At 48.4% G+C, this 13,282-nt stretch overlaps 1 protein-coding gene across 6 annotated transcripts in view; it reads right to left on the minus strand.

Annotated features, from left to right (window-relative positions):
* Positions 1 to 1,471: 1,471 nt before the first annotated feature.
* The window catches only part of LOC144135548 (serine/threonine-protein kinase Sgk1-like), a 34,040-nt gene continuing 22,229 nt past the window's right edge, over positions 1,472 to 13,282 (minus strand). For all 6 annotated transcript variants that reach the window (XM_077668201.1, XM_077668200.1, XM_077668199.1 and 3 more), the window contains one exon: positions 1,472 to 1,953. In XM_077668201.1, the coding sequence (XP_077524327.1) occupies positions 1,913 to 1,953 (41 nt within the window). In that variant the 3' untranslated portion in view covers positions 1,472 to 1,912. The remainder of the gene's footprint in view (positions 1,954 to 13,282) is intronic.

The following is a 13,282-nucleotide window of genomic DNA, read 5'->3' on the forward strand; positions in this document are numbered from 1 at the left end:
AAAGCAGAAAGGTTGGCCGGAAAATAATAATAATAATAATTGGTTTTGGGGGGAAAGGAAATGGCGCAGTATCTGTCTCATATATCGTTGGACACCTGAACCGCGCCGTAAGGGAAGGGTAAAGGAGGGAGTGAAAGAAGAAAGGAAAAGAGAGGTGCCGTAGTGGAGGGCTCCGCAATAATTTCGACCACCTGGGGATCTTTAACGTGCACTGACATCGCACAGCACACGGGCGCCTTAGCGTTTTTCCTCCATCTGGCGTGCTACTCTGCACTGGGGAAGGGGAAGAGGAGAAAAAAGAGGATCGCGATGGGGATGATGATGATGATGATCCATGTAGTGCAGCGAGAAATCTTTCACTGCTGAGCACATTGGCCCCGCATTCTTTTATTGGTTTGGTTTGGTTTGGTCCAAAAGCGACCCAGGCCATGAGGGGCGCCATAGTGCAGGGCTCCGGAAATTTCGACCACCTGGGTTCTTTAACGCGAACGGACAACAGACAGTACATGGGCCTCTAGCATTTCGACTCTATCGAAACGCGACAGCCGCGGCCTGATCGAACCCGCGTCTTTCGTGTCAGCAGGGGGAGCACCACAACCATTGAGGCACCGCGGCGGCTTTTTGTGTTGTGTTGTGTACATGAACTGGCTACTGGCGACAAAGGTCAACAAAAGTGTTCAAGGCGGGCATTGTGCAAATAGGACCGCCCTGTACCCGCAAAGTCGTCCATAAATCCGGCCCTGTCTTTAAGGAGCTCATATGTACTCCGCAACGAGCTATGGACAGGAAAATCATAGGTGCAACGTTAAGAGACTGGAAGAGGGCAAAGTGGGTCAGGGACCAAACACTGGCTAATGACATCTTACTCGAAATCGAGAGAAAGAAATGGGCTTGGGCAGGGCATGTAATGCAAAGGCAAGATAACCGATGGTCTTTAAGGGTAACGGAGTGGATTCCAAGGGAAGGCGAGCGTAGCAGGGGACGGCAGAAGGTTAGATTGGCGGATGAGATTAGGAAGTTTGCAGGTAAAGGGTGTGCGCAGCTGGTACAGGTCAGGGTTATTGCAGAGATATGAGAGAGGCCTTTGTCCTACAGTGGGCGTAGTCAGGATGATGATGACGAGGATGTACTCCGTGAATGAAGTTGCTTCTTGGGCACAGACATCAACACGGCGTAAGAATAAGAGCCCCATGAAATGGCTGCTTATCCCGCTCTTAGAACAAAAATCAGAATACGAGCGGGTCATCATGACAGCTCGGAAATGGGCATATTGGTCCGCTACTGACCCAGTGCAACGACGGGGCGAAAGAGAACGAAACATAGGTACTGTTCAGCACTCAGATCTCGTCCCTGCTCTGTTTTTTCAAACAGTTCGTTCGGGTATTTCGTGGTTTCAAATGAGCACCCTTTTAACAGACCTTCCCCCTTCCCCGTCGTAGGCTGTACCACTCCGACAACAAAAGTGCACGTAGAAGATTCAGGGAGTGAATTTATTGAGAGAAAGAAAGGGCCTTTGATTCTTGAAAAGGTCTGGCCGCGACGCGCAATACTCTTGGAGGCGAACTTCCGAGGGCTGCGGCGTTCTTCCTCTTGATGACGATGCGCGCTCCGGAAGCGGCACGAACATGAAATCCTGGCCGCGCGCTGCACACTGCGGCACTGAATTTTGCAAATTGTTGCCGTATCACAGTACGTGGGCCCTTTTATTGGTGCACGAGTCCTTGTCTCGGGCTGCACTGTCGGCGTCGCCCACATGGGAGCATGGCCGCAGGCGACACGAGTTCGGCGGATCCAGTGACCACAAGGCAGAATTTAGCACTCCCGGCTGGCCGCCCAGTCACGTTGGCCGGGTGAGCCCCCAGTCTTTAAGCGCTGAGTCACTCCTGGCGCTTGGACACCGGGGGCGTCGGCGTCACTTGAGCTGCCGAGACGAAGCGCCGGCGGATGATGCCTCTGCGAGTACGTCGCCGGTACGTTAGCGCGCCGCGCTCTCGGGCGGCCCGACTGGTGCGAGAGCCACGCATCCCCCCGGCTGAACTCGCACCTAGTCGGCGCGCCCGTGCCCGCCGGGCAAGCTCGCCTGCGGAGGCTGAAATGACTGACACCGCCACTCATGACATGCACTGATCCACGGCGGAGAAAGCTTCACTCAGCAGTTAATGGAAAGCTCGTGTTGCAAAAAAGCCGGTGTCGTCGGCGTCTTTGGTCGTGAGCGAAAAATGGAGCATCTTGGTGAACACCTGAACCGCGCCGCAAGGGAAGGGATTTTCCTTCCCTTACGGCGCGGTACGGGTGTCCAGCTAGAACTGTGAGACAGGCGTCATTTCCTTTCCTTAAAACCAATTTTCATTTTAATTTCCTTCCCTTACGGCCCGGTCCGGGTGTCCACCAAGATATATGAGACAAGCGTCCTTTCCTTTCTTTAACCCGCCGCGGTGGCTCATTTGTTAGGGCGCTCGGCTACTGATCCGGAGTTCCCGGGTTCGAACCCGACCGCGGCGGCTGCGTTTTTATGGAGGCAAAACGCTAAGGCACCCGTGTGCTGTGCGATTTCAGTGCACGTTAAAAATCCCCAGGTGGTCGAAATTATTCCGGAGCCCTCCACTACGGCACCTCTTTCATCCTTTCTTCTTTCACTACCTCCTTTATCCCTTCCCTTCCGGCGTGGTTCAGGTGTCTAACGTTATATGAGACATACTGCGCCATTTTCTTTACCCAAAAACCAATTATTTTTATTATTATTCCTTAAAAAAATTATTTTCATCTTCCTTGCCTTACGGCGCGGTTCGGGTGTCCACCAAGACGTTTCCTTAAACTGTCCGGTCAGGGGGTCGCACCGAAGGAGGAAGGGGTTCCGTGGATTCCTTGGCAATGCTGCAACACGCTGTCGTGTCCTGCTCTTAAAGGCGAAGCTTATGCGTCTTCCAATTTTTTTGGGTGTCCCCGTTAATTTTAGTTTTTTTCGACTGCATAACTGCTCGTGGCCTACAATAAAATTCATTTGGTAGAGAACGCTCGCAGTGTCTCGTACCTGTTTTGTCACTCTTTGACGTGGTGCTTTGAGCTGTGTTTTCACCACGCAGTATCACCTAACCCGTCAGATTGCTCTTTTAATTCGAAAGCTTGACTGGGCGCAGGTTGAGCAGTTTCGCGTGATTCCTGGAGAGCCGTGCTGCGCATGCGCGAGGAGCAGTGACGACACACGGCGCATTTCTCTCTTTCGCTCCCTAGTCACAACTGCGCATGAGCCACTATTAGCACCGAGCCACAGGTGTTCCGCCGCTGCGGAGCGCCGCGTTTCTCCTCAAAATGAAACTTTCAATTTTCAGTTCTTTCTTCTTTCCCTCCCTCCTTTATCTCTTCCTTTACGCGCGGTGCGGGTGTCCACCGAGATATAATAATACTAATAATTGGTTTTTGGGGAAATGAAATGGTGCAGCATCTGTCTCATATATAGTTAGACACCTGAACCACGCCGTAAGGGAAGGGATAAAGGAGGGAGTGAAAGAAGAAAGGAAGAAAGAGGTGCCGTAGTAGAGGGCTCCGGAATAATTTCGACCACCTGGGGATCTTTAACGTGCACTGACATCGCACAGCACACGGGCGCCTTAGCGTTTTGCCTCCATAAAAACGCAGCCGCCGTGGTCGGGTTCCAGATATGTGAGATATGTGTGACGGTTACTATGCTTTGCGCGCTCGCCGCGCCATCTGGCATGACGTCACACTGCGCGGCTCGCTGCCGCCGCCGTTTGGTATGACGTCACACCGCGTTCCTCGTCATTGCGCTCGCCTCCGCTCGCTTCGCCAGCTGCGTCGCATGCCTGATAACATGTAGGAGGATTGAAAAGGTGCGCTCGCGTGCGCCACAAGCACAGTTGTATCGTCTGCAATTAATGCGACAACATAGCTAGACAACCACAAAAACCTGGACTTGCAATCAAGATTAACAAGGCTAACCATGCTATGCCTTAGCTTTTGCTATGTATGCCCTGGAATAGCAGAGCTAAGCCACTGACAATTTTCTCTCTCTCGCTCCCTAGTCACTAGTGCGCATGCGCCACTAGTAGCACCGAGCCACAGGAGTTCCGCCGCTGCGCAGCGCCGCGCCTTTCCTCAAAATCCAACTTTCAATTTTCAGTTTTATTTTTCCTCTCTCCCTCCCTCCTTTATCCCTTCCTTTACGGCGCGGTTCGGGTGTTCACAGAGATATGTGAGATAGTTACTGTGCCATTTCCTTTCCTCAAAAACCAAGCAAAACAAGTGAGACGATGGAGTTCATAGAGTTCATTGGCGTTGGCAACTTTGCAAACACCGTTCATTTTCACGGAAGGAAAGGCGCACAACCGGCTCCGTGGGTCAGTGGAGACCTCAATCTCGCTTTCGCTTTGTATATCCTGGATTAGCTGGGCTAATCCTTTAATTTTTCATTTGCGAGTCGTTACCGATGGCATGGTGTGCGGTGGCACGGCGCGTCACCCTCCTCGTCTGCGAAACACCTCTCTCCTCATGACGCGGTCCTCCCCGTACTTCCACTTTTCCGTGCTGGAGCCACTCTTAGTGCTGCCCCTGGTGTGATCCCCCCTCACCCTGATAGTAAAGGATATAAATGAGAGAAATAACGACTGAAGATATGAACGGGGCAGCAGCAAGAGTCGTTCATCAGCGCGCGAAGGGTCCAGAAAGAATTTGGCGGTAGAGCTTTGCCATCTGGCGGAACCAGTAGAAACCGTTCGGAGGAGGCCTCCGAGACTCCTAGCCGGCCCCATCAGCGACACACCGTACCTTCGCAGCGAACTGAGCGCCAGTGCAGGTGTTGCTAAAACTTACTGTTACTCGTTCATACGCTACTCTGAGCTAATTTAATGATCACTAACCCAAGTGCGGCAGCCTTGACGTTAGTAGGCAATTTCGGAGGCCCTATGAGCGCAATATCCGACTTTTATGGCGAGCGTCTCTGGCAGAAATTGATGTAGAACACCGAAGATAGGGATGGAAGCATGGCGGGCATTATTTAATGAAGAACCGGGCCGAACGCAACAAGTTCTCATAGAACTTTTACCTTGACAGTCGCAGAAAAGGCAAGGGCCAAATTTCTGCCCTAATCCAAAATGCTGCAATAGACAGCCACACTTGTAATGCACGACAGCGCTGTTACATCTCTACTCGGGGGTAAAGCGTGTCCATCGCGGCAATACTGACAGTACATATCAAGACAGTATAATATGCACATTGAAAACATTTAGAGCACATTAATAACGAAACCACTGCAAATCACGCATACTTCTATATTATATAAAGTAGGAGCGAAAAAACTGCATGAACGGAAAGTGTCACCAATGATTTCAATAGAGGGGGCCCTTCAAACCAAAACATAACTTGACAGGTGAGGTCGTTGAAGAAGAAACAAATCTTATCGTACAAAGTGACTCGGAAAGCATTTTACAACGCAACCTTTTTTGGTAAAGCATAGGAGTGTACACGCGTTCAAAGTTTCGCATCTCATTCGATTTTCCTGCATGCGTAAGGCTAACAGAAAAAAAAATATATATTTTTTCTTCCCACAGCTTAACCTCCAGAATTTATAATAATGAAATAAAGTAATCAGTGTCGTTGCTTCATTCTGAGCTATGAGGCAGTCCTTAATGGAGGGCTCGGATTAATTTCAACAACATGAGGCACAGACAGCATGTGGATGTTTCTGCAGTTCGCCTCCACTGAAATGCACCCGCTGCATTGGTATTCGATACCGCGCACTTGGGCGCAGCAGCTGAGCACCAAAGCCATTAAGCTTACGGAGCAGGTCAGCAAGTGTCTGCGCATGGGCGTTTTAGCATTTCGCGTCAGCTGGATATTTGTATTCCGGACGCCAACACGGAGAATGCGCAAACCGTCGGTGATGAAATGTAGCCGCTGCTCATCAAACACTATGCTTTCCAAGAGCGCGGCAGAGCAATGATATGTCATATGCTTAATCATAATTGAGCTAAATGATATGAGAGAAACAAGCGGCTATTTCGATAACCTGAGTCGCGTAGTTCATGGCATATGGCGATACTTCTTAGCAGTGCGCTCTGTGAGCGTTCGTAACACCAAAGTAACGAAGCAAAGTTGTTTTCACACTTAACAAGGTGACAAATGACTAACCGACATCCCAGTGTAACAATATGCTCCAGAGACGATCGAATCATCAGTTGAGTTTGATTGCGTGTATAAATGCATCATCGCATGCAGGCGTTTGAGGAATATTGTCTCTGAACCTTTCGACTGAGAATATTTTCAATATAGTCGAGAAGCTGCGTGGTGCAGGCTATACGACGTAGCGTAACATTTAGGAACAGAGCTCGAGTGCGTAGTCATTCATGTTAGCAGCGCAGTCCCTAGATAACCACTGCCGTTGTCGACGAGTGGCCTGGTTATCACTCTAGCACGTTTCCAGGTTACGGCCTAATAGGAACTTCTATGTGCTGCTCACATCTGCGAGCTCCATACAGCAGTTTTTCTGCTTTTAACCGGAGCACTTGCTGATCGGGAGGCCAACGCTTCATGTACTCTGGACGCTTTCCACAAAGGATACAGTCTGCCAGGCGCTAGCAACGGTGCGTAAGCCTTCTAGTCCTAAAATGAACGTCAAGCAAGGTTTCATTACTCTTTCGGTCCTGCGTAGAGCTGCGTAGAAATTCCTAAAGAAAGGCAGCGCACATCAGTCTTAGCTCAGCTTTTGCTTCCTGAGACAACTTTCTTTAGATTTTAACGCAGCCAGTAACGAGACAGTGAAAGGAATTCTGTGGATGCCCACAGGGTTGTTTCCGTCACCGTTAGCAGCGCAGAGGAAGTTAAGGCACTGAAATGTGCATTGAATAGCCTGCTACACTGCCACGAGGTTATGGTATACTCAATTTTTCTATGCCTTTTCCTTATAACCGTCCGACGCGCAGCGTCACAGTTTCGTGCTTGGCTGAAGTAGACGATCCCTTTTTCACACGTTTCTCAGAAGCTGTATGTACTATCGGGAAAAAAGTAACTGCCCCCCCTCCCCTCCTGCAAATTATTCGGAACTTAAAGGGAGGGAGGGTCAGCGATTGTTCGTGCTCACTTCTACGAAAACGACTGTTCGAGAAAGTGGCGTGCTTTATCCGGGACGTTCTTTGTTTCAACAGAGAGGGGTGAGCAGCCGCGGTCGTTACGACTCCAACGAGAGCCGATTGTGCGAGTAAATAACGCCGCAAAGTTTTTTTTCCTAACTTCGGCGAAATGCGCATGGCGGTTTGAAACCGAAACTATGAGGTTGCAACCAGCGATGCGCTTTCTTGAAATAGTGCGTTAGTTTTCATGTCGAAAATTGTCTCCGCCAGTTAGATTCAGTTCATTGTATTTAGAACGTGTTTTATGGAAGCTCTGTTTTTCACGAGCAATAAGTGTCGAGGGCAACGTAATTTACAGAACGGTTAGATGTTTGCCTGTAGTCTTTCTAACAGCATGCGCAGGCGTCGAATGCTGTTTTCAAGACGCACATTTTTCGAAGCACGCAATGGCTTTTTGATGTACTCGGACTGAAGCGAAATGCAAAAACGCTCTGTATACCGAGATTTTGGTCCTCTTAAAAAATTCCGGGAAACCGAAATTAACTCAGAGCCCTACTTGAGACACAATAGCAACGCGAAAACCACAACCACACAAGGAAGAAACAACTACAGACGAGGACAATCGTTGCACTCGCAAGTGATTTATAGTTCATATGTAGTTCCTGTACATCCTGTATAGTTCTGAGTACGACCTTTTTTCTGCCGCAAGGTATACCTTTCGATGTGTCGTTGGCACGTGCCTTTCTGTATTCTGCGCGTATGCGCGGTGAAGCCTTTGTATTCACCTTGCCTTGGTACAGTAAATCAGTGGTAAGTGCAGCGATTGTCCGCGTCTGTAGGTGTTCCTTCCTTACGTGTTTGTGGTTCTCGCGCTGCTATTGTGTCTCAAGAAATTCAACAACGTGCCCAAAAGCTCGCTTTACTCAGATACCTACAGTGTGGCGTGACTCATAGCGCGCAGTATTGCTTTGGAGCCCAAAGAAAGGCATTATACACTACGTTTTTTCAACATCTGAAGCAGTAACGAAAATTCCTTCACGAAGCTAAGAGTTTATGATCAGACAAATTCTCTCTAGAAAAAATCGGGTCCAGTTTAGCGGCAGCTTAAATAAACTTGTGCATCTATTTTGAATATTGCTTTGACTTTATATGTATGGCGTGAAATACATTGTGAGCTGCAGGTGAGAACAGTGTGTTGCCAAGACCAGACAGTGAGCAGTTGCTATAGATGCCGTGCGAGGCAAGTCAGACAGAGCAAGGCAATCCCTACGCAATAAACGTTAACGCTGAGCACTGCTCGGCGAGCAAGCGTGCAGAGCCGTACCTCAGGTCGAGGTAGTTTCTCTGGCGCGTGGCTCTGCAGGGCGGCACTGGCAAGAACGAAAAGCGCCGTACGTCAGTTCCCGGGCATCGTACAGCTAGGCGCGCCAACTGGCGTACGGACGCGCTGATCCGTCAGTGCCCGCTGCGCCACCCGCCTGTCCTGCGAGACTGTCTGGCGCCATGCGGGCTACATTGTGCTCTGCCTGCCTCGCCTTCAGGGCCGAGGAGAGTTGCATCGAAGCGCAACAGTGCGCAGGGGAGCGCAGGAAAGCGCAAGCTCGTTTTTTTCCCAGATAATGCTCCGCCGCCATTATGGTGATGCCCCGGAGAGATGATCATGATGATTAATGGTGCACGTGCTTTTCGCATCAGCAACGAATCTTGGCTGCAGATGGCGCGATGTGCTGAGCTGGGCCACTCTCGTTCGAATTGCGTGTTTGCAGCCTCGTGATTCAGAACTCGCGCTGATTTAAGATTGATAATGAGACCGACGGTGCCTGCGGAATGAGCACTGCTACCTGTCCAAACATCCTGGCAATCGAATGTAGCCGCTCACAGTTAGAGCGCCTTTTTATTTCCTTGCACTGATGGAACCACTGTGTTTCTCATTGTCAATCGGCAGGAACAGCACATGTTTAAACTGTTCTAAAAAAATAAGCAATAAAAATTCGGGAAACACTTAAGCTTTAAGGGTAGGACGCGATGGCATTAATGGGTCACGGTAGCGGCTCCTCTTGGCCCTGCAGACACGGACACTGTTTCCATATTATGCGAAATACTACACGACATATATATGATATAAAATCTCCCGCTTTAACAAAGTTTACGACCGTGCCTGCTGGCCCTATGTCTAGGGTATCGTGCCTGACTCTCCATTCCCACTAATTACCTTAATTTTCTTCTCTACGCAGTTCATTCCCTTTATATACTTATACATCATAAAGGCGTTTGAGTCACGTCGAGACCCTCCAATCACCAGTTTTGTAATGTTTTAATTAGTTTTCAAACCCGCCGCTTCAAGTGTGACGTAGCCAACTTTTCGACCAATCCGGATTTAACGCTCACAACGGGTGCCGCCATGCTTTCTCCAGAACGGTACGCTGAAAGCTATCTCCTAAAATAAGAACGCATTCTTTCGAAATCGAGTTAATGGTAAGATTTATGACGAAGAAGAGAAAAACAAAACAGGAAGAGGGGGGAGGGGCACATTTTTCACGCACAAAAAAAAAAATTCTGCTTCCATCTGTTCCTTTTGATATCTACAGGAGCAGCTAATCGGAGCAGGGCTAATCGGCATCAGGAAATGCTTACTTTTATTAGCCTGACTTCTTGAATGCAACGCGAAATGACCCGTGCTGTGAACACCGTCCTGATACATAAGTTACAATTTGCCCGCAATATTCGTCTCACTGCACGCGATAGACGAATCCGGTAACGACCTTCTCAACAGCTACGTTGCTGACGATTTCCGTTTTTCTTTTGTCGTATTCAGCACGGCTGTGGAAGATTTCCACCACCTCTGCGTGGTAGACTAAATGAAACTTCTGTTGGTAAGCTTTTGGTTAGAGTTTGGCACACGACCACCAGTTGTTTCCAAATAGCCTTCTAGCCTTTCTAATCTAGCAGATAGAGCATTAGCTTTTCGCACTGGCCTGCGTTCGAACTCAGTTCAATATAGTTTCCATCGACGATGTTTTTGCAGGGAGCATGAACGCGCCGCGGCCGCAGTTGCATCCGGCCGCATGTTACAACTGCAAAGGCTGGTTAAAAAACCAGTCTTACTTCCAAAATCCATTTGCGAACTATATCATCGGATGCCTGCGCTTCGCTTCGTGTCATGCCCAAAGAAACCCGATAGAAAGGACCGCTTAAATAAGTTCATTCGCAGCTGTACACAGCAGCTACGCTCCTAGCGAACAGCAAAAGCTATTAACCTTGTTTTTTTTTTTTCGAAGTGGAAGCAATGGACGGATGAAAACCCGCCGTCACAAGTAAGTGGAAGGCGACTGTGTCGAAGAAAATCAGTTTCTTAGCATCCAAGGCTTATTGACTAAGATTTAATGGTACCCTGTGTAATTTCCACAATCGCCGTAAAGCTATATAGCTATATATATTTATTTCAGGATGTCTGGAAAGGCGGCGATGAAAATAAATAATTTCGTCAATACGATCTTCCATACGCTTGTAGACTGCGTGTGCAATATGACTTCCTTTAGACCTTACTTTCGTAAAAGTGTTTTGTTTCGCGGGTTCCTGAAATTTTAATCTATAGTTGACTTCACAAACGCGAATATCGCATGCGATGCGTATGGCATTCTACACCACGCACCACAATGTTTGTATCATAGCCTCAGCATGATCAGTCGGCAACATATAGTATGACCGCTTTGAGACTAAGACATTCAGAGCGTTGTGACAGTTAAGGAGAAGGCATGGGTACCTTTGGCTGCTGGCGAGTGTAAGAGCGAAGTGTGTCATATTAACATGGGGGAGAGCCCTCATACCTATCAGGTACATTATCTGGAAAAATACGGTTCCATTCACATTTGTTAGGAGTGCGCTTTCTTGCGCTCTCACTGCATATCTTTATTCAACGTGCCTGCTCTTCATTGATACGGTTAAAGTAGACATGATTTACACGGCTAAAGTAGAAGCTCTCAACAGCCTTTGCTGATGTAAATTCACCTCTGCTACGTACAAACCTACTTTGACAATGTAGAATGTGCCTCTGTTGATAACTCTTTTGCCTTAAGTCGCCTATTGTTTACATTCCCTTCACACTGTGTTGAACACTGTGCAGTTGAGTATTTTGTGTTAACCGCTACTATAAGTTCCAGCAAATTTCCTTTGAAACACAGTTAACTTTTCTTGGGTCATTCACTCAGTGCGAGCCACAGCTTTGAAAAAGCAGAGTCAGCTTTATGCCAGACAGTTATTTTCTGACTTTTTGAAAACCTGCTCCTCCAGAAAATTGAACGGTAATGTGCATTTTGGACAAAATTTGTTTGCAGAATTCGCATATTGTGCGCAAAATTTTCATCACGCGCTCATTTTAAAACAGTCATGTTCATAAAGTAACATGACTTTTGGGAAAGGTGTAAATTCTTTCTTGCATATTGCGCCTAGCGCATCCAATAGAGCAGCGCCTAGACCTCATTCACAGCGGAACGGAATGAAATAACGGCAGCGCTGGGCTCAGTAGTAACTCTCTTGCAAAGGCAAAGCACAAGCGGTTCCACTAATCTTCGTACGGCGCGCAGCGTCCTGCCAAATGGTGAACAGCTTGCAGTCATCGCAACAAAATAAGCTATTAAACAATCTCTACTAGGTTTCATCAACTCAAGGCCAGCAGGGAGGTGCCAATCAACTAAGCCAGCCAGTACGGCTAGCAGATGGCCGGCGAAAAAGAACTGATATACTACTCGAAGCGGGAACGGTGTTAGTACAAAGTAGATCCACTGCCCCGTAAAGGCGATGGACCCGGGGTCCAGCCCCCGACCAGGGCAACTTTTTTTTTACTGCGATGTTTCTGAGAAAGCCACAGAGCTTTCCTTTGCAGCCGTACGTATGAGTGAGATCATGTGGATGCTCACGTGCAATCACTCCCTTATTACAAATCTTCTCCACATTGGGAGAGTCATCTAATATATCAGGTTAACATCGTTCCCGATTCAAATTGCAGATCAATAGAGCCTCGTCCTGCCATGATCTTACCGTCCTGGTTAGCTTAATTCATAGAGCCACACTGTACCCGAAAGGCGGTGGTGCCGAGTTCAAACCCTGGATAAGGACGAATTTTTCTTTAACTGCGAAGATTCTGAAGGAACTGTATAGCTTTCTTTCGTAGCCGCAGGGGCAACGCGCTCAGCTTGGTGCTGATTAGTAATTACTTGCCTGCACTCTGCTGGAGGAACTTAAGTGGAGGGCACTAAGTTCACATTCAGGGCATGACGCTATAGCGTTAAAAAGGTCCCAAAGGTCGCTTGGGGGTCCGCTGGCGCAGCCTTTCGCAGACATCGATATGCACGTTGCCATCGTTCACGCGCAGCCCTTCCCAATCTTCCCCTATACCCCTTCTTCCCACTCGTACTCGCCACTGTTGTCAACGCGCACTTCACACTGCTGCTCCACGTCAGTGTCGGCACGACGTCGTGCCCTCGTGCGACGCCAAGCGCAACGGAGATTTCCATTGGAGACAACAAACCACTCCATCGCTCGAGACAGACGGGAGTGATGACATCCCATGATATATGATAATCTCACAATGCCAACCACTGACGTCAATTGATGAGTGATGACGTCCCAAAACCGACTCACGGAAATTTCCATTACCCACCGTTGGTCATGCACCAAATAGTGCCGTTAATTTGTATCACTGCATTAATTACGGAACATATTAAACCACGTGATAAGACACATTAACACACAAAACCTCCTTTTAACCCTAGTCGAACTAACGTGCCTCGGTGCCGTGGGCGCGTCGTGTCTGTCTCGCGACCCAAGGGCCAGGGGCTTGATTCCACTGCTTTTCTTTAGGCGTGATTAATTTCATTTGCTTAATTACTCCTTCTAAAGATGTTTGAATCATGTTACGATCTCATAATGACAAGTTATACAATTTTTTAACATGTGGGACATGATGTGTGACCTAACGATCCTCTGGACCAATCAGGATTTGCCAGTCACAACGACGCTGGCGCCGAGTTTTTCGCCGAACGGGACCTTTAACGCTATCGCGGTAAAGCACGCTCGCCTAAAACTCAGGTACCAACTATTATGAAACTATAACAGTACACAGGGATCGCTATGTGCCCTCTCATCCACAGTTTCCAGCAACACAACGCCAAAACGCGATTACATTTTTTCAGAGTACCCCT

Source organism: Amblyomma americanum, chromosome 1 (assembly GCF_052857255.1).
Source record: "Amblyomma americanum isolate KBUSLIRL-KWMA chromosome 1, ASM5285725v1, whole genome shotgun sequence".
Taxonomy (NCBI): domain Eukaryota; kingdom Metazoa; phylum Arthropoda; class Arachnida; order Ixodida; family Ixodidae; genus Amblyomma; species Amblyomma americanum.